This window comes from Trametes versicolor, assembly GCF_000271585.1.
Source record: "Trametes versicolor FP-101664 SS1 unplaced genomic scaffold TRAVEscaffold_7, whole genome shotgun sequence".
Taxonomy (NCBI): Eukaryota; Fungi; Basidiomycota; class Agaricomycetes; order Polyporales; family Polyporaceae; genus Trametes; species Trametes versicolor.
The window spans coordinates 1,437,948-1,458,483 of NW_007360327.1; the positions used below are offsets into that span (position 1 = coordinate 1,437,948).

The window sequence follows — 20,536 nt, forward strand, 5'->3', positions numbered from 1 at the left end:
CAGGGCGCCGGGCAGCGGGCGCTGCATAGCAAGCAGCCCCGGTGACACGCGGCTTCGAGCGACCTGGTAGATTCGGGACTCGAGGTTCTTTCAGGGCGTTGATCAGATGGCTCGAGGCTCTTCCAACGGCACGCCCACTAAGCGGTCGTGGCGGTACTGGTTCAGGTCGAGAACGGATAAGCTCTCGGAGCGTTCGCTGACTTTGCCACGCGTGCTGGACCCACAACTATTTCTAGCAGCGAGGCGCGATAAGATTAGATTCACACCCAAGCCGCTTCCAGTCACTCCAGCCACGCTTGTCCAAGACCACCAACAACACTGTGCGCTCAGAGATAAGCTAGGTATACAGCCTAGGTACCCCAACATTATGACTCTAAGGATTGGTTATGGTGGGTTGTCGCATAAGCCTCAACAACCCGACGCCGATGGTGTGGGATGCCATTACCAAGCTGATTCGGATTGACTGATGCAGTACGGGAGCACTTTTCCTCGCCCCTCTTGCAATTTGCAGAAGCAGATGGCGGGAAGACGTTCACGCTGGTAGAATGCCCCAGTGCGTATGAATCGGATAGACATACACGGTTTCAGTGCTAACGCGCAAGCTCAGGCGGAACTGGTCAGCTCATTGGCCGTCTAGAGAAAGACGAGATCGATGTTGCTATGTATGCGATATCTTCTTCCTAAGAAACATTGAAAGGACCGTACTAATACCTTCTATCAGTGCACTCACGGACCCTCTCATCTCCGGGATTGCGAAGGGCTCAACGGCATACAAGCTTGTCGGAAGCTATGTCACGACCCCGCTCAACTGGCAGGTCCTTTGTTGCGCGTATGGACCTACCCAACTCATGTATCTGTGCGCCGCGTCGAAAATGCAGGGCGGTGATAACTGGGACGAACTCGCAATACAAGGATATCTCCGATCTCAAGGGCACGACTATCGGCATCTCGCGATATGGCAGGTACGTCGCAAGCCTGCATTTCTATAGCACGTACAGCAAATCAAATCTCCTTGTACATATAGTGGAAGTCAGACCATGGCATACGTCATGGCGCTGCAACAAGGCTGGCCGACCAGCGATCTGTCCTTCCAGGGTATGCGTATATGCCCGCAAATGTAGCAGCTCCGTTCTCGACTCACCGGTGTTTATTCCTCCGACAGTGAACAACGACATCCGCGGCCTGATCAACTCCGTGAACGACGGGTCCACGAGTGCGTTCATGTGGGAGTGGTTCACAACGAAGCCCTTCGCGGACGCCGGCGAATGTCGCTTCGTGCGTCTCCCCCTCTTCTCTCCGATGATCTCCCCGGTCTTACCATCCACCTATCGTCGCATATGAACGTTAACGTATGCTCTGCTCGCGGGACTGGCAGATCGGCTCGGTGCCCACGCCCTGGCCGTCCTGGCTCATCGCCGCGCACCCCACGCGCGCGCCTGCGGAGGCCCTGCGCCCCTTCCTCGCGACCCTCTCCGAGCACGTCCGCGCGTTCGACGCGGCTGAGCAGCGTGCAGGCCCAGACGTCGCCTTCATCAAGGACAAGTTCGGCTATCCCGAGGCGGATATCCAGGTGCGCTTCCTTCTTCCTCGCGGACGGTAGGACGGCGGCGCTGACGGTCCGGAAAATGACAGGCGTGGCTGAAGACGGTCGGATACCCGCCCAGCTGCTCCGAGATCCCGCGGGAAGTTATTCTGAACACGCTCGAGTACGTCCACCTTCTCGTCCACCTTATCGCGCTGGTGCCGGGACTTTGCACCCGGTGTCTGGTGTGGTACCCGCTGCTGATTCTGATGCTGATTGAATGCGCCCGCGCCCTGTGCAGTGTCCTCCAGAAGGCCGGGTTCGTGCAGAGCCCCGAGGGCGGCTTCGATGTCGCGCAATTCGTGAATACCGAGATCGCAAGCCTTACTTAGAGGAAACGTGCGTGGAGAGAAGAGGAAAGGAAACCAGACTCGCATGGCATCAAGATCGCATGTACGACTATGATACAACTACCATTCGCCATTTGCAGAACGGCGCACCTAACCGTATCGAAGGAGGTGTCATTACGCAGCTGTACCTCCGAACTAGTAGTGTTAGTGTGTATGTGAGTACGAATGGCTACATTGTGCATTAGGCTGTATGTCATCGCGCAGACGACACGGATGAGCAGGCCCCGCAAAACCCAAAAAAGAGGTGACAAGATATCCGCATTAGCAACAGAGATCCGGCGCGTTGGCTAAGCAGCAGCGTAGAGTAGGCAGGATTACGTGCACGAATGTATGTACGCAGGTATCGGTAGTGGACACGCCTTTATAACGGTAGAAGTAAGATGCAGCAGGGCAGGGATTAGCACGGAAATGCACAGTATACGAGGAGGGCTACACTTCTGTTTAGCGAATGAGTGGACGATGCGTGGGCGATGCGAGATGCAGATGCAGAGGGGGAGGCAGATGGAAGAGAATATAAAAATGGTAAAATGATGGTGTGAGGCGATCAGTGGGTAGGTGAAGTCTGCAAGGGACCAGAGCGACGATGAAGCGAAAAGCGTCTCTAGTGGTGCCAACGAGCCCGGGCCAAGTCAAGAAAGTCTACTGTTCTGTCCTATAGAGAGGCTGAGTTTGCGGGGACCGCGCCCGGTCTTCCGGCTCGGGCGGATGCACGAGCGTATCGATGTAACCATCCACGTTCGCGACGAGCAGTCTGCCGAAAAGAAACAGATACACTCATTAGCAATCCATCGCACCATTTATGATGCACACACGCCATAAGCACTTACTTGAGCCAAATCCGCCCACTGCCGCTCTTCTCGCGGACGATCTGCCACTGCCCACGCTGGCGGAGCCCAGGGCCGTTCGTGTTTCCTGCGAGCGCGTCGAGCAAACACTGACGACCCTCGCGAGTTCCCTCCGCCTCGAGCACCCACTCGCCGTGCCAGCCGCGCCCGAGTGCGAGGCCGGCCTCCGTCACGCTCCCAGGTCCGACGTACGGGATACGCGCAAGCCACATGTACTTGCGCACACGCGCGACGCCACTCGGCGAGTGCGGGCTCGGGACGCGTGTCGCGACGTTCGTGAGCTGCATGTCTGGCTCCCTGGCAAACTGGCGGCCATTTGCAGAGGGCGGGTCTTGCGGGAGTGCGATGATGAAGACAGGGTCAACGAAGGCAGGGAGTATGTTCGCGAAGTAGAAAGGCGATGGTAACGTTAGCGGGTTCTCCAACGGGGGCGCGCTGGGCGGGATGTAGGGGACAAGGCAGTACCCGTTGAACATGAGCCACTTTTGCCTCTGTTGTCCTCCATCGGTTGGGTCACTGTATGAGAGCGGGCGCGGGCTGTCGGGTGGGGGAAGCGGTGGAACGTAGCCGAAGTTGCAGACGACGTCGCCATCGGAAAGATGTTCCCAGAGGCCACCCTTGATCAGCTGCTCTTCGCAGGCCATTATGGCAGGCTCGTCGAGGTCGGTACAGGGTACGAAGACACGGAGGACCGGGGCGCGAACACGGGATGTCGCTAAGAATAGATCGTGCGCAGAGGTTCCCCTCGGCACGGCGAGCGGCGCGCCGACGGATGCTCTACGCCGTTCCCGAGCAGGCGGACTGCCCTCGGACTCGGTGTTAGTGCGCGAGATCGACGAAGGACTCGATAGCGACGATTCGCTGGAGTAGCTGACGGAAGCAAAGCGCCTATTGGGAAGCTTGAGATCGTGCGCCGTAAAGCCGTCTTCATCGGTCGCGTACGGAATGCTGTGCCGATCCTTGCTCACTGACATAGTCCTGCGCCAGCTGCCAGAGTACTCCCTGAGCGCGCGTGGATCCGCTGATGGTGGCGGCAGCGGCACTTTTGACCTGCCGAAGAACGTTGACATCCCACTGCCCTTGTTTCGTGGGATGACCTCCGCTATCGTGGGCGTCCTTGGCGGGCTGAGAGACGACGAGCGGGCGGTAGAAAACCCACTGCGGATCGTGCCAGATCGGCTCAGCACTCGCCGACCTATGCTTTCGCGCGTGTTGGTCGAAACCGCGTCGTCCGAATCGTTTCCCAGACTGGACAGCGGTGCGGGAAACACGAGTTCTCGGATGCCGCGCTGCTGCGGGGATCGCAGGCTAACCCTAAGGGATGGCCCTGCCGGGTTGTCGAAATCCTCTGAGTCGGAGGGTGACGAGGCGCCACTGTGTACGAGGGATTGGAGTAACAGGACGAATCGGGAGTGTGCGAGGGAGAGGGAGGCGAGTCGCGCGGAGCCTCTTTGCAGTTGCGGGTCTGTGGACGAGCGGGAAAAAGCTCCGAGCACGGCCATGGCGTGCATGGGATACGCGTGCAGGGGGACGTACTGCGACAGCACTGCACGACGACGCACGTTGGTGAGCCACGAACTCCGGACGAAGAATAGCGGGACGTACTGAGAAAAACAAGCTGGTGGAAATCGACCTCGATGTCCGACTTTTGCTCTACGTCGCTGAGCTCCCGGGCGAGTCTATACCCTGGGACGAAGTGGGTGAAGACGACATCTCGGCACTCTTCACTCTGTGCGACACACCGCCGGAGGTCGCGGGAGGCGCTGGCGAGGGTATGAAAATCTTGCCAGGAAATATGCCGCAGGAATTGGGCGAGTACGCCAGGGTGTTTCAAGGCACGCGAGAGCAATCGAGGAGAGCGCGCAGAGGGTCGGGGGACGCGTGTCGGGGAGACTTTGCGAGAGAGATGCACCGCATTCTGTCTGGGCGCGCGCGGGGGTGCAGGGCCGCGGCTGGAGGAGGGTATAGGAGGGAGTGGCCGATCCGCCGTCCTGACCGAGGCGGACATGGTGGACGGGTCGAAGGAGGGGGAGGTCGTCGAGTCGGGGGATGGTGGCGGGACGGGGTTAGGAGAGGTGCGGGAGAGGGGAGGACTGGGCCATGGAGGTGAAAGGTATAGACGGCTTGAGTATAGTCTTATTAGGTCATGTCGCCGGGCAGGCCCTTTACGCGCCGACGTCGGTGGCAGTGTATCGCCCCTGCAATTATCCCTCGCTTAAGCCTACCTGGCCGCCCCTTCGACTTCGAACGCCGCTTCCTCCACGATAGACTTTTACCTCTTTCGTACCTGCCACCCTCTCGCTCCCGCCGCGGACGCGCCTCAGGTATCGCTGGGTCCCAGGGTTGTCGAGGAGCAAACCTCCGGCCTCGGAGCGCGTCGCGGGAAACATATTTAGCAGATGCCCCGGCTGGCCTCGCCGGGCGTCTTCGCGGGGCAAATTCATGGGGCGCGTCGCAACCGCGCGCCATCTCGGAAGTCGTGCTCTCCAATTGCGTCATTTGGTGATGTCAGTCGCTCCCTTATTCGGCATCTGTACTAAACGCGCCGCTCACCAATGTACATCCCCGAAAGGAAAGCGGGCCAGCGATGCGAAGCTGGGGTCCAAGCCGCGAATGGGGTAAGAAGAAGAGGTGCGAGAGTGCATCTTTCTCGGGGGCGGAAGCCTTATATACCAGCTGAGAAGGAAGACAGCGCGGGATCCGAATAATTGACACAGAAAGGTCTTCACGACGCCGGATTCGGTTGTGGTATGAGAGAGGGTGGCGTACTCCTACGATGCACGCCCTCAGAATTCTTAGAAGCAATTCAGTACTTAGTACTTAGAACCAGGAGTACGGCTACCGGCGAATACTACACTTCCCTATCTTATGGGCTGAGCATCGAGCGGTTTCCTGCTCTGGCGCTGCATCCCTAGTCAGCGGATCGTTCAAGTTAACAGTGTCCGCTATTCGTCAGGCCACTCGCTCTGAGATCTAGGCCGCAGACCCGCACTAACTACACCTATGCGATGACCGACTTTCTATCTGAACAAACGCACAGGTTTGCGGGCGTAGATACATGAGACGTGATCACTCTGACTCATACCATCTCGGTATTCGTTCTCTTCGGTAAATAGGCCCGAACATACGATGTCCGCACAGCACTGTCCCTCAACGCAACAACCAAGTACCCCGATTAAACGACATCCGATAAAGGAAAACATAGCGGAGAGAATATATACAACCACCAGACTACTGAATGATGATCATCCAGGCAAGAACGAAGTAGAACAACCTGCCAATCACGATGCGTCAGTCACTGCTAGAGGCCGCAGCCACACGGGCTTACAAGAGCGGGTATACGGCCAGAAGGATCCGTTGGGCCTCAATTTTCGTGCCGTCCAGGAAATTGACAGATGCTACACGTAAATTGCCCAATATACGTCAACGCGTAAATCCAGTTGACGGGGAAGACGTAGAAACGCACCCCATACACACCACGCCCACGCTGCTAGCGCCACAGGGGCACGCACGTAAATCAAGTGCACGAAAGTTGACACGAGCGCGGCCACGTTGAGCGGTGCGACGCAGTACCCGAGCACGCACAGGCCTTGGAAAAATGATCTGAGAGGGTGCGGTGGGTAAGTCGCGATCAATTAGGACATGTTGCAGTCACGTACACTCGGCCGCCGAGCAGCTGTACAGCATCGGTCAATATATTTCGGCACGGTGTAAAAGGCTGTGTGGGCGTACCTTTGCTTGTACCGTCACCACCAGGGACCCTACTGCTATGATCACGACCACACTGGTGAAGACTCCCAATGACTGGGAAGGAGGTGCCTGGGCGAATATAATACCGTCAGCTTGAAGCGGACGAGACTGGCAAGATGGCGCATACATTGATGCTGAGAATTATTCCCAGCATTAAACACAGCACCAAGGGGCCCCATAAATCCCAGTCCCTGCGGGTAAACGTCTGTCAGTACGGGCGCGTGATAGATGCCATTCATGGCAAACCTCAAAAGATCCCTGTCGCCTCGGCTTTTTGGCGGGTACAGCACCTGCACGAGCTTCGTGTATATCGACAACAGGTCTCGTGCCTGTAGGAAGTGCGTTCAATATGGTAAGCATCGCATACAAGCAAGGGTAACGCGACTCACGATAGTTGTTGTGACGGGCTCATCAAGGGTGTCTACTCCAGTATACCTACGCACCTCAACCTCTAAGACCAAGCGCACTGTCTCCATGAAATGGCACATACCGCGACTCCACTTGCACACCGCCTACTGTCCGTCGGTTCGAGGCCTGTCCCCCACTCGCGGAGCCATTGATAGGTGCGCCTATGTTCCCGGACAGGTTCGCGCCCCCGGACCCGGACGGAGATGCAAGTTGCTCTGGAGCACGCGCCTTGCCCTTGTCCACAGGATTAGGCGAGAGCGGACTTGGGGCCAGTCCAGGGTGCGTAAACCCAGGGATGTTCTCCTCGTCGAGGTCATCGTCGTCTATGCAAGTATTCCGCAGTTGAGCACGAGCCGCGATGTAGTGCTCTGTGGTCTGTAGCTCTCACCTGCCTCAATGAATTGCGATGTCGACGTGAGCGGCGTCGTGACGTCCACGTTATCCATGCGCTGCATATCTGGCGCGCTCTCCGAATAGAAACGAGATGGAATGAAGGACTAGGTGCTGGCAGTACTGTGGCAAACGTGTACCGGGCGGTGAGCGCATTACCGTCGCCGTCGCGCAGGCGAGGCGCCCATACCGGCTGTTTCCGACGATGTGCCACGTGACCGACTCGACGAGCAAGCTGACGCGTCGCGGTGCGTAATTGCACGCAGAACGCTCTTCCGTCTCCGTCACTCTCTTCCCCTTACACTCACTGCGACCCGCCTTCATTCAACACAAACATGGTATGTTTTACAGCCCACTCTCCACCGAGTTGCACAAGACTAAGCTATGGCTGCAGGGTAACGCACCGTCTGGCATGCCCGGTGGGAGACCGGGTGGCCGCCCGCCCGGGGACCAGAAAGACAAGAAAGAGCAGAAGAAGAAGTGGGAGCCGCCGCTCCCAACGAGCGTGGGCAAGCGCAAGAAGAGAAAGGGCCCGGACGCGGCGTCGAAGCTGCCCGCGGTGTTCCCCACGACGCGCTGCCGGCTGAAGCTGCTCAAGCTCGAGCGCATCAAGGACTACCTGCTCATGGAGGAGGAGTTCATCCAGAACCAGGAGCGGCTCAAGCCCGAGAGCGCGCGCGAGGAGAAGAACGAGGAGGACCGGACGAAGGTCGACGACCTGCGCGGGTCGCCGATGGCCGTCGGCACGCTGGAGGAGATCATCGACGACGACCATGCAATTATCAGCACCGCGTCGGGTCCGGAGTTCTACGTGTCCATCATGAGCTTCGTGGACAAGGACTTGCTTGAGCCTGGGTGCCAGGTGCTGCTGCACCACAAGAACCAGGCGGTCGTTGGTGTGCTGCAGGATGACGCGGACCCCATGGTCAGCGTCATGAAGCTCGACAAGGCGCCGACGGAGAGCTATGCGGACATTGGTGGGCTGGAACAGCAAATACAGGAAATCAAGGTGCGCTTCTTCCTGTTATCGCGAATGTGGAGTGGAGTGCTGACCTGGCCACGCAGGAGTCAGTAGAGCTGCCCTTGACACATCCGGAGCTGTACGAGGAGATGGGTATCAAGCCACCAAAGGGTGTCATCTTGTACGGTGTCCCTGGTACCGGAAAGACCCTCCTGGCCAAGGCCGTCGCGAACCAGACGTCAGCAACGTTCCTGCGCGTGGTCGGCTCAGAGCTTATTCAGAAATACCTCGGAGACGGCCCCAAACTCGTACGAGAACTGTTCCGGGTGGCGGAGGAACATGCACCAAGTATTGTGTTCATCGACGAGATTGATGCCATTGGTACGAAGCGGTAAGTAGCCTCCTGCGCCCGCGGAGTCTTCGTCCAGTGGCTGACTAGCGCGCAGGTACGACTCAACATCCGGCGGCGAGCGCGAAATCCAGCGGACGATGCTGGAGCTCCTGAACCAGCTGGACGGTTTCGATACGCGCGGGGACGTGAAAGTGATCATGGCGACGAACAAGATTGAGTCGCTCGACCCCGCGCTCATTCGGCCAGGGCGTATCGACCGTAAGATCGAGTTCCCCCTACCGGACGTGAAGACGAAGCGACACATCTTCAAGCTGCACACGTCGCGTATGAACCTCTCGGAGGACGTCGAGCTCGAGGAGTTTGTGACCACGAAGGACGACCTGTCCGGCGCGGACATCAAGGCGGTGTGTACAGAGGCGGGTCTGTTGGCGCTTCGGGAGCGGCGGATGCGTGTGACGAAGGCGGACTTCACGTCCGCGCGAGAGAAGGTGCGTCCATGTTCCTGGGGCGAATCGTTTGAAAGGGAAGAGGTGTTAACCATATGGTGTTGCGTAGGTCCTGTACAGGAAGAACGAGGGCACGCCGGAGGGACTCTATCTGTGATCTGTCGTCTGTGTTTGTATTGTTCGTCGCGCTGCGTAACCTACCTTTCTCCTAGTCTTTGGACTCTACGCAACTCCGGATTTGCTTGCATGTCTTCAGCATTCTTCCGACATGGTCAGTGTCTCTGAGGATGTCGACGGCTGGTATTGGGAGCTGCGGTATGCGTCGAGTCCGAAAGGGCAACGGCGCACACCAGGATACGATGGCCGATAGCATTCCTCACGTGAGTTTCTTTTACGTCTACGAACCACTTCCTTGCCTGCAGGCTGCAGGCACTCGGCACGGCTCGAAGCTTCAAACCTTCCCGCCCAGCCGCTGTTCGCAAGATGCCCCGACTGCCGCATAAGATGAGCAAATTTGGGTATCGTCGGTACGTACACGATTACGTCTGGCGGCGTCCCCGCACTTCCCCCACACCCCCCCAGTCGGCGCGGCGGCGATCCCATCGTATCGCGCGCCGCCAATCTGGACGCGCGATGGGCGGGCAGCTGGGACTGGATTAGCTCGCGCTGGGTTCCCCCGACGGGGTGCCTGGCCGACTGCAACCTAGTGAGATCTGCCGAGCGGCGGCTAGTATATGCGGTGTCATGGTGGGTTGTTTGAGTAGGAACGTCAGTGTGTTTGCTGAAGCCGAGGATGTATGACCTCGCGTACTGTGCATGCGCATGCGCATGAAGCCTCTCGGAGGTGAGGTGAATGCTTTCGAAATGTGCTGTCATTGCCTGGTTCTCAGACAAGTTGATTGATTATACAGGGATGTTTCGCGTCACAGACGCGATAGTTTCGTTCAAAGCCTTGCGGCACATGCGTAACTCGAAATTTGGACCCGCGAGGAAGGTCCTCTCCATCCTCGTCCCAGACGACGGAGTGGATCAAGGCTGTTGTATGGAAACTCGGACGGGTTCCCGCCAGGCACGGAACTCTGCATTCCGTGAGTGATGTACAATGCATGTACCATACGCTGCTGCCATTTTTTGAATACCGAGGGACCCGTGCCTATGCTGTACAAGCTCACTATCTCCCCGATGTTGGCGCGGACGCCCGAACGCAATGTCATTGTCTAATCACCGTCGCCACAGCTTCTAACCTTGTCTTCGTAGCCCAGCCCAACAAAAGTACAACAACACGCCGGCCTCGTGGTCTCTGCTACGTTGTTTACGGTCGTCGCTCTGAAGCACGGTACGGAATGCAGGCGGTTTGTAGGCGAGTCGCGGTCCGCGTAGCTATGCAATGCATGCATGTATTGTTGGAGCAGCCTGTGAGGATGCTTGATGGTGGCGTCCGGGGGGCTTACTCGGCTCAGGAGTCCAACATATACGTTCACTTGCGGTCGTTCTCACATCATCCTTCCCCCACCATCCCCTCTCGTCCCCTATGCTGAGTGTATGCTGGTTGTATGCATCTGTGTGTCCGCAAACCAATCTGTACCACGCGACACGACCTCGCTGCTTTTTAATACTGGCGGAGCGGAATGCCGGGTACGGCGACATACCCCGCATTCCGGCTCGTTGGACTCGCACATGCTCGCCTCGCGGTGCACTACGCGCTCCACGCTTTCCCTGTACCACGACTCTCCTATCTAAGCCAACTTGCTCTTCACCACTCATGATCTATAAGACAATCTGCGAGCACAACCCAACATCAACGCGTCATTCACGAACATGAACCAACTGCACACATTCTTGGGCCTCTCTTACGCCGCGGCGCGTCTATCGACGCAATTCGACGCGTCCGGAGACGGCTAGTCGCGCAAATGACGCGTCCGCGCCGCTAGAGCTACCCATTCGGAGATGCACGCTCCAATAGCGCGTTCGGGTGCTGGACTATCCATATTGGCGCGATACGGTGAGCTCCTCGACATCTCGGGATCCCGATGTTTGGGTTATCGCAAGACTCCTTCGAGGAGACCCTGCTGATGCTTACAGAAGTCGGGATGACGGATCGCATCAGGTGAAGCGAAACCATCAGCACGACGTTGGGCACCAGGTGCGTGTTGGAGAGGTCGTCGACGCCCACGAATGTGTTGGGGAAGAGGAGTCGCGCTCGCGCCGCCGTCGACCCTGGGAGCAATGACGGCGGGCCCTGGACGAAACAAGTGTGATCGACGGGGGCGGGCTAGCCGACGTCAAGGCGGACGCCGACGCGGTGTTCGCTCAATTAACGGAACGATCTGGGCGGGCGTCTATCTGGTGGGCAGGGCGTCTGTGGGTCACGAACGAGCCTGCCCTAAGGCAGGAACGTGGCTGGGGCTTCTCGCGATGGGGTCGGTCATGGCAGGGCCGATTGGTCGTTGTTAGCTCCCCCATTGTGCTCCGTACTCTACCGCCTCCCTCTTGTTTCCTCTCATTCCTCTCCTTTCTCTAGGCAAACTATGCACGAGCAGCGTTCTGCTGCTCTCAGGCCCTCTTCTCTCGCTATGCCCCGCTCCTCCATCCCGCGCCGACGCTCGTCTATGCTCTCATCTGCTTCTGACCCGCACACTCCTCCCCCGCGCAACTCGCCGCTGCCTGTGTTCTCTTCTGCCGCCTCGAACAGGAAGAGCTCAGACAGCTGGAACAGCTCGAATTGCGATGGAGCAGACGATCTCGAGTGGGAGTGGAAGCCGGAGCAGACGCGTCTATTGTCGAGGGTGAGTCCCAAGACGCGTTTAGACGTGACAATCTCGCCGCGTCCTCTTGGACGCGTTCCCCAAGTGCATTAACCTGACCTGCTTGCGGCAGACTTTGGACGCTCTTCCCTCGCATCTGTTGACTCCGTTCAACGGCCCCGTACCTCCGTCTAACCTCCTGGACAAGATTGCACGTGGTGTCATTTCCGCGAAGGGCCCCGTCGAGTGGCCCCACTCCCTCCGCGCGACTCGTGCCAAGATTGTCGAGCTTGCCCGCCTTCGCGCGATGGAGGACACCTCAAGCGACACTATCGCCGAGGAAGAGCCCTCAGATAAAGATGTCCTCCAGCAGACTACTAACACGGGTCCCAAACGACCCCTGTATAGACAGTCGAGTATGGATTTTATGCAGTCCTCCAAACTCGACCCCGCAGACAGCAGCAACATTGCTCGGTATGTTTGAGCGCTTCTAACATGATCTCGGCTAACACCACAGTGCATCTAGTCTATCACATCGCTTGCGCAACACCGAGCGTATGATTCCCAATCCTGCCCACAACCACCAGGCTTACGTCCGCGGCTCTCCACGTCCTCGCTCAAGCGCGCGGGTAGTTCCCTCTACCCCTAGTTCAACCACTCTCAACTCTGAGAGCTCGTGTAATTCGGGCTCGCGGATACCGCGCTTGCAGAGATCCATGTCTTCCATCTCCAACTCATCTGACTCCTTCATTCAACCTGCTGTCGACCCGCGCCTGCAGCGCATTAGGCGCGCGGAATCTTTCGCTGGATCTGCTCTCTATGGTCCCGGGTCTCCTCTTAAGCGCGCTCCCTCCTATGGTTCCATTTCGAAGAGGCACTCAGATTCTATGAGCGTCGACTGCTCGAACCGCTCCGACGTCACCTCCTCGGACGAGGAAGAGAGGATGCGGAGCAAGAGAGCCAAGAAGCCTCGTGTCAAGCCGAGCTCTCCCACTCCGCCGCCCGTTACGTCCCCTGTTACGTCCCCGGAGAAAACGAAGCCTCTGCGGCGGTCCACACGTACTGTCGTGAAAACCGCGTCGGCAGCTTCACCGTCGGTCCAGGCATCCCCGCGTCTCAACCCTAGAGCCAAAATCAATCCGCAGCGTAATCCTAGCATGTTTGGCCCCGAACTCCCTGCAGTCGCGTTCCCATCCGTCAAATCACCTACTCCGTCACCAGCCAAGACCCGCTCCGTTCGCAGGTCTTCTGTCGCCCCCACGCCCACGTCTCCTTCCCTCCGCAACTCTCCCATGGGCGCCCAGACACCGGCGTCGTCTTCTCGCAAGGCTTCCCGTCGTACTAAGGGACCGTCCTTGGCCGGCGGGGTGATGGGCAGGAAGATCACGTTCGGCGCCCTCGGGAACTCTGGGGAGGAGAACGCTGGTCCCACCGGCGGTCTGGGTCTCGAAAGTGCATTCCAAATGCATTGAGAGCCCTCCGCTCCTTCCGGCTTCGCTCAGCCGCTTCATACACGCCCACGCAGCTCCATGCGCCTCCCGAGTCCCTTCGGAAGGCGTCTCAACATATGTTTATTGACGGGCCGCCCACATGGCCGTCGCCTTCGGCATCCCCACCCTCATTGTTTATCCTTTCGATTATTCCCCGTGGAACGCCCGTTCCCCACCACATTCCCTCGCCACGATGTTCTACTCTCCGCAAGCTCGCACGCTCCTTCGCTTCATCAACGCTTGTCAGCTCTTCTCCCTGTCTTCGACTCTCACCCTCCGGACCTCGCTCTTAGCGGTACCAGGCGCTGCTGTCTGCAGCCTCTTCACACTATCGGTCGACGTCTCCCGGAGTGTCCCCGCGTCCGCGCGGTGTATACCAGCGCTGCTGCTGGTTGTGCTATATGTAACATATGCTGTCTTCCTGTCCCCCGCACAAGTCAAATACGCGTATCGCTGTACTCCCCTACCCCCGCCGCCATATGGTGCTTTGCTTCGCTCCACTGAACCATTGCTATCCCCAGACGCTAATGTTACATTTCGTGATATATCGCAATTGACTTGCCGCCCTCCACCCCTTATTTCCACTCCTTCGCTTGTATATAGAACTTGCCTTTGCTCCCCCGCCCCCCGCTTCATTGGCGCATGACCGCGTGGTCGTGCCGCGCGCGCATTGCTTCTTGTTTGTCGTCGTACATACCTGCCTTGCTTCCCTTCGTCTGCTGTGCACGCGCTACTTGGGAACTTTCTGTGTATCATGCTCTTCGCTCACTGGGTCATTCGTGTATATGTACCTTTTCCAATCGATTCATTCTGCCGGACAGCGAGGGATCAGAAAGATTGGTCCGCTATATCATCGACAGCGGTGAGTTAACAGCAATGTCGAATGTTAGCGGTAACGTCGTTCGAACACATTCCCTCGGGGTATTCCGAGCTGGATGACTGGTTCAAGGTCGAACAGGTTGTGTTGAAATGCATCCCAGAGCGCTTCTGAGGATAAATGCGACGTCCATTACAGAGACAGGTTGCAACGAGATAAGACACAGGGATCTGTACACATATGTCAGATGAGCCGCCCTTGCCTCAAACGACAATGTGTAACAAACGTACCAAGAAACAGCACGGTAAAACCGGCTCTCATGAGGTCCCCTCGGTCTGTCCCCTCCGCTCTGCGAGCTGTGCACGTTTCTCCTGGATGAGGACGGCCGCACGCTGGTCCCACTGGTACGCCCAGTATCCGACGAATCCGAACGCGCCCGCTGCGATGGCGTGGCCGGCGGGGTCTGTTGCAACGCAATTCCATACAGAGCAACAGAGCCGACCAGATGGATGAAGCAACGAGTAGTCAGTCCACAGAGGAGGTTCAAAGCCAAGAAGGAAGAGAGAGGGAATCACGGCCAGTCAATGAACCGGTGCGACAGAGACAGCAAGGGGACGCACTTTCAAAAAGGCCGCGCTTCTGGATACCAAGCTGGCCGACGCGCGCAGCGAACCCGAAGATCGAGAAACCGATGATGTTGGTGAGGAGAGACATGGTGGCGGCGGGGAGAGGTGTGGGCCGGAGTGCGGACGTCGTCGCGGGCGGAGGCGGCGACGTTTCGCGCGACAGGGGGTTATCCGCGCGGGGATGAAATTGAGAGGAAATAATTGGTTTCTCAGCTAGACGCGGGACCCCGGGCCGCGCGATGTGGATGCTTATATCGGGCGTCTATCTGAGCGAGATTCGGATATTCCGCGAGTGGCGGCGAAGTGCGTTCATTGTTCCTCCTTCCACCCACATACTACGCCCATCGCCCTCATATCCATCCTTACAAGCCATGTCTACTGAAGTTGAAGAGGCATCTGCATCTGGCCCAAGCATTCATGCGGGCGGCGACATCGTCCAAAAGCTTGAACAAGCGAAGCAGCTGAAGGACAAAGGCGATGCCGCGTTCCAGCAGGGAGAAACGAAAGCAGGTGCGATATATGTGCACTTCTATAGCCGTATATAATGGGAGAGCGCTGAATACGGCTTCGTTGTGTGCTCTTTACAGCCCTTGCTTCGTATCACACTGTGAGTATTCCTCCGGCTATCTGGGGCCGGGTACAGTACTGACGCCACAGCTCAGTGCCTCTTCTATCTGAGTGGTCTGGACAAGTAAGTGGACCGCGATCTGAAGGAAACGGGAACGTAGCTGACGGTTGTGACCTCCTGGTGTATAGGAATGCGCTCCAAAAGGCTCTCGGGAAGCCTGTGCCTGCGCCGCCACCGATCGAGGCGGTAGACCAGGCTGCGCAGGAGAAGCCCAAGACCGAGGTGAGTAGCACGCGAGTTCATTGATATTGACGCGAACTAACGTACATCTTGATTTATAGGTGAGAATTCAAGGGACTTTGTCCGTCGAGGACGGCGGCGCTAACCCGCGTGTGGCGGTTTAGGTCGATGAGCTTCAAGAGAAGATCTACTCGAACATGTCCCAGTGTCATATAAAGAACGGCAATTGGAAGCGTGCTCTCGAGACCGCTGATAAGGTGCGCTAGGCAGACTGAATTTTACATGACTTGTCACTTATACCGTTTCGCGCCATAGGCCCTTACGTACAACCCCAAGAACCGCAAAGCCCTGTTCCGCAAGGCCAAGGCTCTGGGCGAGACGGGCTGGTTCGAGAAGGCGGATGCGATCCTCGAGGAACTGATCAAGGACGCTGTGTCACCCGGTTTGTATATTCGATACGCTGTCGTGATCTGCGTCGCTCACAGCTCTATAGAGAAGGAAGCTTGTGTGGCGGAACTGAACAGGCTGCGCGAGATGGACAAGGAGCGGAGCCAGAAGCACGACCAGAAGATGAAAGGTCAGCCAAGACCGCTCATGGCTGACTAGATTGCTGACCACGTTACCTTTCATAGGCTTTCTGAAGAAGGGCCAACTGAGCTTGGCCAAGGAGGATTAAAGTGTAGGAAGGTCCACAGACTACTTGGTGCATTTCTCTCTCTCCTCTCGCGGTGTACGATGCTTTCCATTGCTCGATCGATATGCAGTGTACAATGTTGTTCGTCTGTTTCCCATGTTGTGTTCTACCCTATCTCCAATCGATCCACGAGTTTCGCGTTCCCATGCTTCGAATCGCCGCGAGCACTGGATGGGTGTAACATACGCGTGACGCCTCTTCACGTGGACGCGCTGAGACGCGACCGCGTCGCAGCGAGACGCCCGCTTTCGCGCATCTTGTGTCTTGACCACAACCTCCATGCATCCGCATACATCTGGCTCTTGCTCTGGATTAAGCTGTTTCTGTGTGGTGCCTCTATATCAGCTCGGCTATGGCGAACACAGAATATTCACAGAAGCCCCCGACACGACAAACGGTCGTGTTCTCGGTGCTGCATGCATACTACCCTGTCGTAGACACCCTGCAGAGCTACCTGGAGGATATACTCCACCCACCAGATAATAACAACATGATTCTAAGAGAAACAGACACGCCGCAATATCGGTCGTTTTTGACCACGTCCTACGTGGCTGGGGACGCTACACTTAAGCGCGAGAAGCGCTACGTCCCATTGGCACCCATGATGCACATGCACGACGTAAGTCCTCAAGCATACATGTTTTCTGCACTCTGACAAAAACCGCTCTAGGTCATTGATCGTGTGCAGGAGAAACTCTTCCTGAAGGCCCAGAATGGCCGTCCTACCAACATCATAACCGCCGGATATCGCAAGGCAGGTCGCCAGTTCATTCGGCTTAACCACACTAACCGAACTCGTTCAGGTAAACCAACAGGATACTCGAGCAAGGGTTGTGGCTACGCGGGTGCCACTCACGAATTACTTCGTCAACACTATCATCACGGCGCTCCAGGGGCCGACCTGGCAGACGCTACTCGAGAGGTGCCGAACAACTGCGGATTGTGATACAAACGAGCTAACAGTCAACACAGGATCGGAGAGGATGCCATGTTTCATCTCCTCGTTGATACCTCAATCTTTGTTCCCCTGCCCAATGGCTGTCTCTGCCAAATGACCGGTGAGGCAATCGTCAACCTACGGCCTCCAGACGGCCCTCGCCCGCTCTCGGGATGCGGTTCGCTATCAGCGGAAGAATCCATTCCAATCACTTGCGGTGGCAAGAGGATAGCAACAGGCGTGCATCCCGAAGAGAGGCCCATGAAACGACGCAGACTTGGTCGAGCCATTGGCGGCCAACCCATCCACGACCCTAAGATTGCCCAACCAGACAGGTGTGTTCAAGCTTTGCTTTACGAATATGGCCATGCTGATGTGCACTTAGGGTGACACCGGCTGACGTTGGTTTCCTCCGCGCTCGCATGTTCTACTCTCGACCTTGTTTGGTACCGCATACAGCCAAGATCATCGTGGGGCTGCCGCCGAAACGTTAGTGTACCCGCACATCGGTCACTTTCGTGGCTCATTCTGATTTTGTACAGATGCACTAAATCGTATCTACCCGAGTTGGCTACCCAAACGAGGCCGCGAGGGTGGCCAGTGGATTGACCCCGACCCGCGGCAGCAAATGGAACACGCCAGGCATCTAGCCAAGTATGTCTTCCCTAAGCAGTACGCACTCAGCAATCCATTCGTCTCGTTGTCTACGAGTCGGACAGCGTATACACGACAACCTGACTATATGGATCGGGAGCAAGAGATCAAGGTAGGTTTCTCAAGGTCATCCCTAACGCCGATCATAGTTGTGCTCATCGATCGTGTTAGCTGAAGGGACCAACCAAGACGCCCAAGAGGTTGAAGGGCGTCCTCAACCTACTGGAGAAGATGATATGGAGACACTACAAGTGCCGTTACAAGTCTCTCCTCGACCTGGCTTGCCCGTCGAAGGTCACTTCGCAACATTATTCTTATGAAAAGCATGATCCTTATTCTCGTTCTCATAGCTCCGAAAGAACGATATTGCGCCGCTAGACAGTAGCGTCATCCTGGTACTCCGTACCCGTAAGCATTGTCGTGCCCACTGCTAACACACTTATGTCCAGGAACTGATGTCCGAGACATCGATTCAACCGCAAACGCAGGCGACGTTCATCGACAACAGCGTGTCCCTGAATTCATCTGGACGTCCTGTCATGACCCACGACACGTCCCAAGCACGCCGTCAACTTAAACACAAGCCGAAGTTTGCCGAGTTCGTTTGTAGTGAGGGCGAGGTACGCATGCCATTGTTCCGGACAAGTATGATACGAACATGACGCTGGTAGGTCTATCGGTATGCCGTCCTGGTAACGAAGGCGGTCGTCCCCCAAGCAATGTGGGGAAGCACGCGGAATTTCGAGATAGTGATGCAGAGTTTGTCCAATGCCGATCGTCCTAAGCAGACGAGACTGATTCCTCTCATCTCCTTCTCTAGATATCAAACATATGATCACTGCCCGTCGATACGAAACGCTCAGCCTGCATCACGTCTTGCAGGATTTCCAGACCTCTGACTGCGAATGGTTGATGCCCTTCGGCGAGGGTGCCCGGGCGCAAACACGAGTCTCAGTATCCGATTCGCTCAAGCGGCGCGAGCTGCTTGAGGAATTCCTCTTCTGGTACTTTGACTCCTTCCTCATCCCGTTGCTTAAGGTGCGTCTCTGCGATCAAAAACGTGAGCTGTGATTGATGTGAAGAAGACGACGTTCTACGTGACCGAGTCATCTGCGTTTAGGAACAAGGTGATCTACTTTCGACATGACGACTGGAGCACATTGTGTGCACCTCTCGTCGAGAAGCTGAGCACGGACACCTTCCAGCGGATTGAGCAGGTGCGTTGGCCCCGGACGACAGCTAGAACAATGCTAACACAGCTGCAGTGCGAGGCGCATGAGATCCTGCGGCAACGCCGACTGGGCTTCTCCTTCGTGCGCCTGCTGCCCAAGGAGACTGGAGTGCGGCCTATCGTCAACCTCCGACGGCGAGTAGACAAGGTGTGCACATTCCAATTCGGGCATTTATACATAGGCTGACTGGATTCTTGCGCAGGACGCATACCGACCTGGGCAGTCAATCAATCAGATTCTGCAGGCTGCATCCCAGATCCTGACCTACGAGAAGGTGCATATAGCAGACTAGTTACCTTCCTTTCTATCACGACTGACTGACACGAGTAGGATCGCCAACCTGATCGCCTTGGCGCATCTGTATTCGGTCCCAATGAGATCTACGCCAAATTGAAGGCATTTAAGTCCCGACTCACGGGAAGCGATCCATCAAAGAAGCTGTATGTTTTGGCTATCTCGCCTATACCACTTCATCACTGAACACTTCTGTGCATGTAGGCCGAAGTTATACTTCGTGAAGGTGGACGTCCAGGCATGCTTCGACACCATTGAACAAACGAAACTGCTTGACATTCTGCGAGAACTACTTACAGAAGTGCGGTTCCGTTTTTGCATATCGCGTAGCGTGCGTGCTCACGATGATCGGCTTGCTAGGAGGCATACATGATCCAGCGTTACGGAACGGTCAATAAAGCGGGCGAGAAGATGCAGCGCAAGTATGTCAAGAAAGGCTTGCCGGAGGGTAAGAAGCACTTTGTCTCCTCAAAAGCGCACGTAGCTGAACGAGTTATGTGAAGATGATCACCCCCACTTCATGACATATGCTGCTCAGTTGGCTGAAGTTCTGCGCAACACGATTTTCGCGGACCAGGTCAGGATATCTGCTCTAACTCGACGCTTGTATTATAGTTGTGGCTGACGCTCGTGGGGGGAAGGTGGTGTATCCTTTCTCTCGCAGGAAAGAGATCATCGCCCTCCTCGAGGAGCATATCACAGAGAACATTGTCAAGGTGGGCTATACCTGTCAATATGCGCAGCTATGAGGTTCATTGTTGCCGCTTCGGTTGCTATGTACAGATCGGGAACGAGTACTACCGGCAGGTTGTTGGGATCCCGCAAGGTTCTGTGCTGTCTGCGATCCTGTGCTCGTTCTTCTATGGCGACCTGGAACGCAAAAATTTCCGTTTCACGGACGACGACGAATGCGTTAGTCCCTGCGTGTCATGCTTGGTTTAACTCGTGGGCTGACATTGCCGGCGACTTGACAGGTACTCATGCGGCTCATTGACGACTGGCTACTCATCACGGCCGATCGCTCGAAAGCAACTAAATTCTACGACATAGTGTCCAGAGGTAGTTTGCTCTTAATTGCGTAAATGGTCATCTTCTTACACAATTTCTGCTCAGGACACCCGGAATATGGTTGTCTCATCTCGAAGGACAAGAGCCT

General features: G+C 56.6%; 8 protein-coding genes across 8 annotated transcripts; 5 read left to right on the forward strand and 3 right to left on the reverse strand.

Annotated features, from left to right (window-relative positions):
- The first annotated feature begins 330 nt into the window (after window positions 1–330).
- TRAVEDRAFT_29638 (periplasmic binding protein-like II) lies at window positions 331–2,112 on the forward strand. Its single transcript, XM_008040955.1, has 10 exons — window positions 331–389; window positions 473–553; window positions 608–662; window positions 722–811; window positions 879–962; window positions 1,025–1,095; window positions 1,163–1,275; window positions 1,376–1,570; window positions 1,633–1,706; window positions 1,824–2,112. Exons 1-10 carry the CDS (start codon window positions 368–370, stop codon window positions 1,912–1,914), a joined length of 876 nt encoding a protein of 291 aa, XP_008039146.1. The 5' UTR covers window positions 331–367; the 3' UTR covers window positions 1,915–2,112.
- Window positions 2,113–2,208: 96 nt separating this feature from the next.
- On the reverse strand, window positions 2,209–4,785 carry TRAVEDRAFT_59233 (uncharacterized protein; the record flags this gene model as incomplete). The annotated part of the gene is made up of 3 exons (XM_008041544.1): window positions 2,209–2,683; window positions 2,760–4,323; window positions 4,383–4,785. 3 exons carry the CDS (start codon window positions 4,783–4,785, stop codon window positions 2,572–2,574), a joined length of 2,079 nt encoding a protein of 692 aa, XP_008039735.1. The 3' UTR covers window positions 2,209–2,571.
- A 1,223-nt stretch (window positions 4,786–6,008) lies between these two features.
- Window positions 6,009–7,390, reverse strand: TRAVEDRAFT_126600 (Yip1-domain-containing protein; the record flags this gene model as incomplete). Its single annotated transcript, XM_008041545.1, has 10 exons — window positions 6,009–6,051; window positions 6,106–6,175; window positions 6,232–6,380; window positions 6,437–6,453; window positions 6,510–6,596; window positions 6,655–6,718; window positions 6,774–6,856; window positions 6,917–6,962; window positions 7,018–7,258; window positions 7,324–7,390. The coding sequence occupies 10 exons, from the start codon at window positions 7,388–7,390 to the stop codon at window positions 6,009–6,011; spliced, it is 867 nt and encodes a 288-aa protein (XP_008039736.1).
- A 217-nt stretch (window positions 7,391–7,607) lies between these two features.
- On the forward strand, window positions 7,608–9,320 carry TRAVEDRAFT_72656 (26S proteasome subunit P45). The gene is made up of 5 exons (XM_008041546.1): window positions 7,608–7,663; window positions 7,720–8,334; window positions 8,391–8,677; window positions 8,733–9,126; window positions 9,194–9,320. The coding sequence occupies exons 1-5, from the start codon at window positions 7,661–7,663 to the stop codon at window positions 9,239–9,241; spliced, it is 1,347 nt and encodes a 448-aa protein (XP_008039737.1). The 5' UTR covers window positions 7,608–7,660; the 3' UTR covers window positions 9,242–9,320.
- Window positions 9,321–11,693: 2,373 nt separating this feature from the next.
- Window positions 11,694–13,300, forward strand: TRAVEDRAFT_125406 (uncharacterized protein; the record flags this gene model as incomplete). Its single annotated transcript, XM_008041547.1, has 3 exons — window positions 11,694–11,870; window positions 11,962–12,302; window positions 12,355–13,300. The coding sequence occupies 3 exons, from the start codon at window positions 11,694–11,696 to the stop codon at window positions 13,298–13,300; spliced, it is 1,464 nt and encodes a 487-aa protein (XP_008039738.1).
- A 1,152-nt stretch (window positions 13,301–14,452) lies between these two features.
- Window positions 14,453–14,849, reverse strand: TRAVEDRAFT_48639 (uncharacterized protein; the record flags this gene model as incomplete). Its single annotated transcript, XM_008041125.1, has 2 exons — window positions 14,453–14,598; window positions 14,756–14,849. The coding sequence occupies 2 exons, from the start codon at window positions 14,847–14,849 to the stop codon at window positions 14,453–14,455; spliced, it is 240 nt and encodes a 79-aa protein (XP_008039316.1).
- A 264-nt stretch (window positions 14,850–15,113) lies between these two features.
- On the forward strand, window positions 15,114–16,407 carry TRAVEDRAFT_150160 (uncharacterized protein). The gene is made up of 8 exons (XM_008041548.1): window positions 15,114–15,271; window positions 15,349–15,368; window positions 15,424–15,452; window positions 15,518–15,611; window positions 15,734–15,826; window positions 15,885–16,011; window positions 16,063–16,146; window positions 16,202–16,407. The coding sequence occupies exons 1-8, from the start codon at window positions 15,133–15,135 to the stop codon at window positions 16,243–16,245; spliced, it is 630 nt and encodes a 209-aa protein (XP_008039739.1). The 5' UTR covers window positions 15,114–15,132; the 3' UTR covers window positions 16,246–16,407.
- Window positions 16,408–17,114: 707 nt separating this feature from the next.
- On the forward strand, window positions 17,115–17,350 carry TRAVEDRAFT_106738 (uncharacterized protein; the record flags this gene model as incomplete). Its single annotated transcript, XM_008041549.1, has 2 exons — window positions 17,115–17,185; window positions 17,236–17,350. Coding segments are annotated over 2 exons (186 nt in total), but the record flags the coding sequence as incomplete, so codon positions are not given.
- Window positions 17,351–20,536: the final 3,186 nt, after the last annotated feature.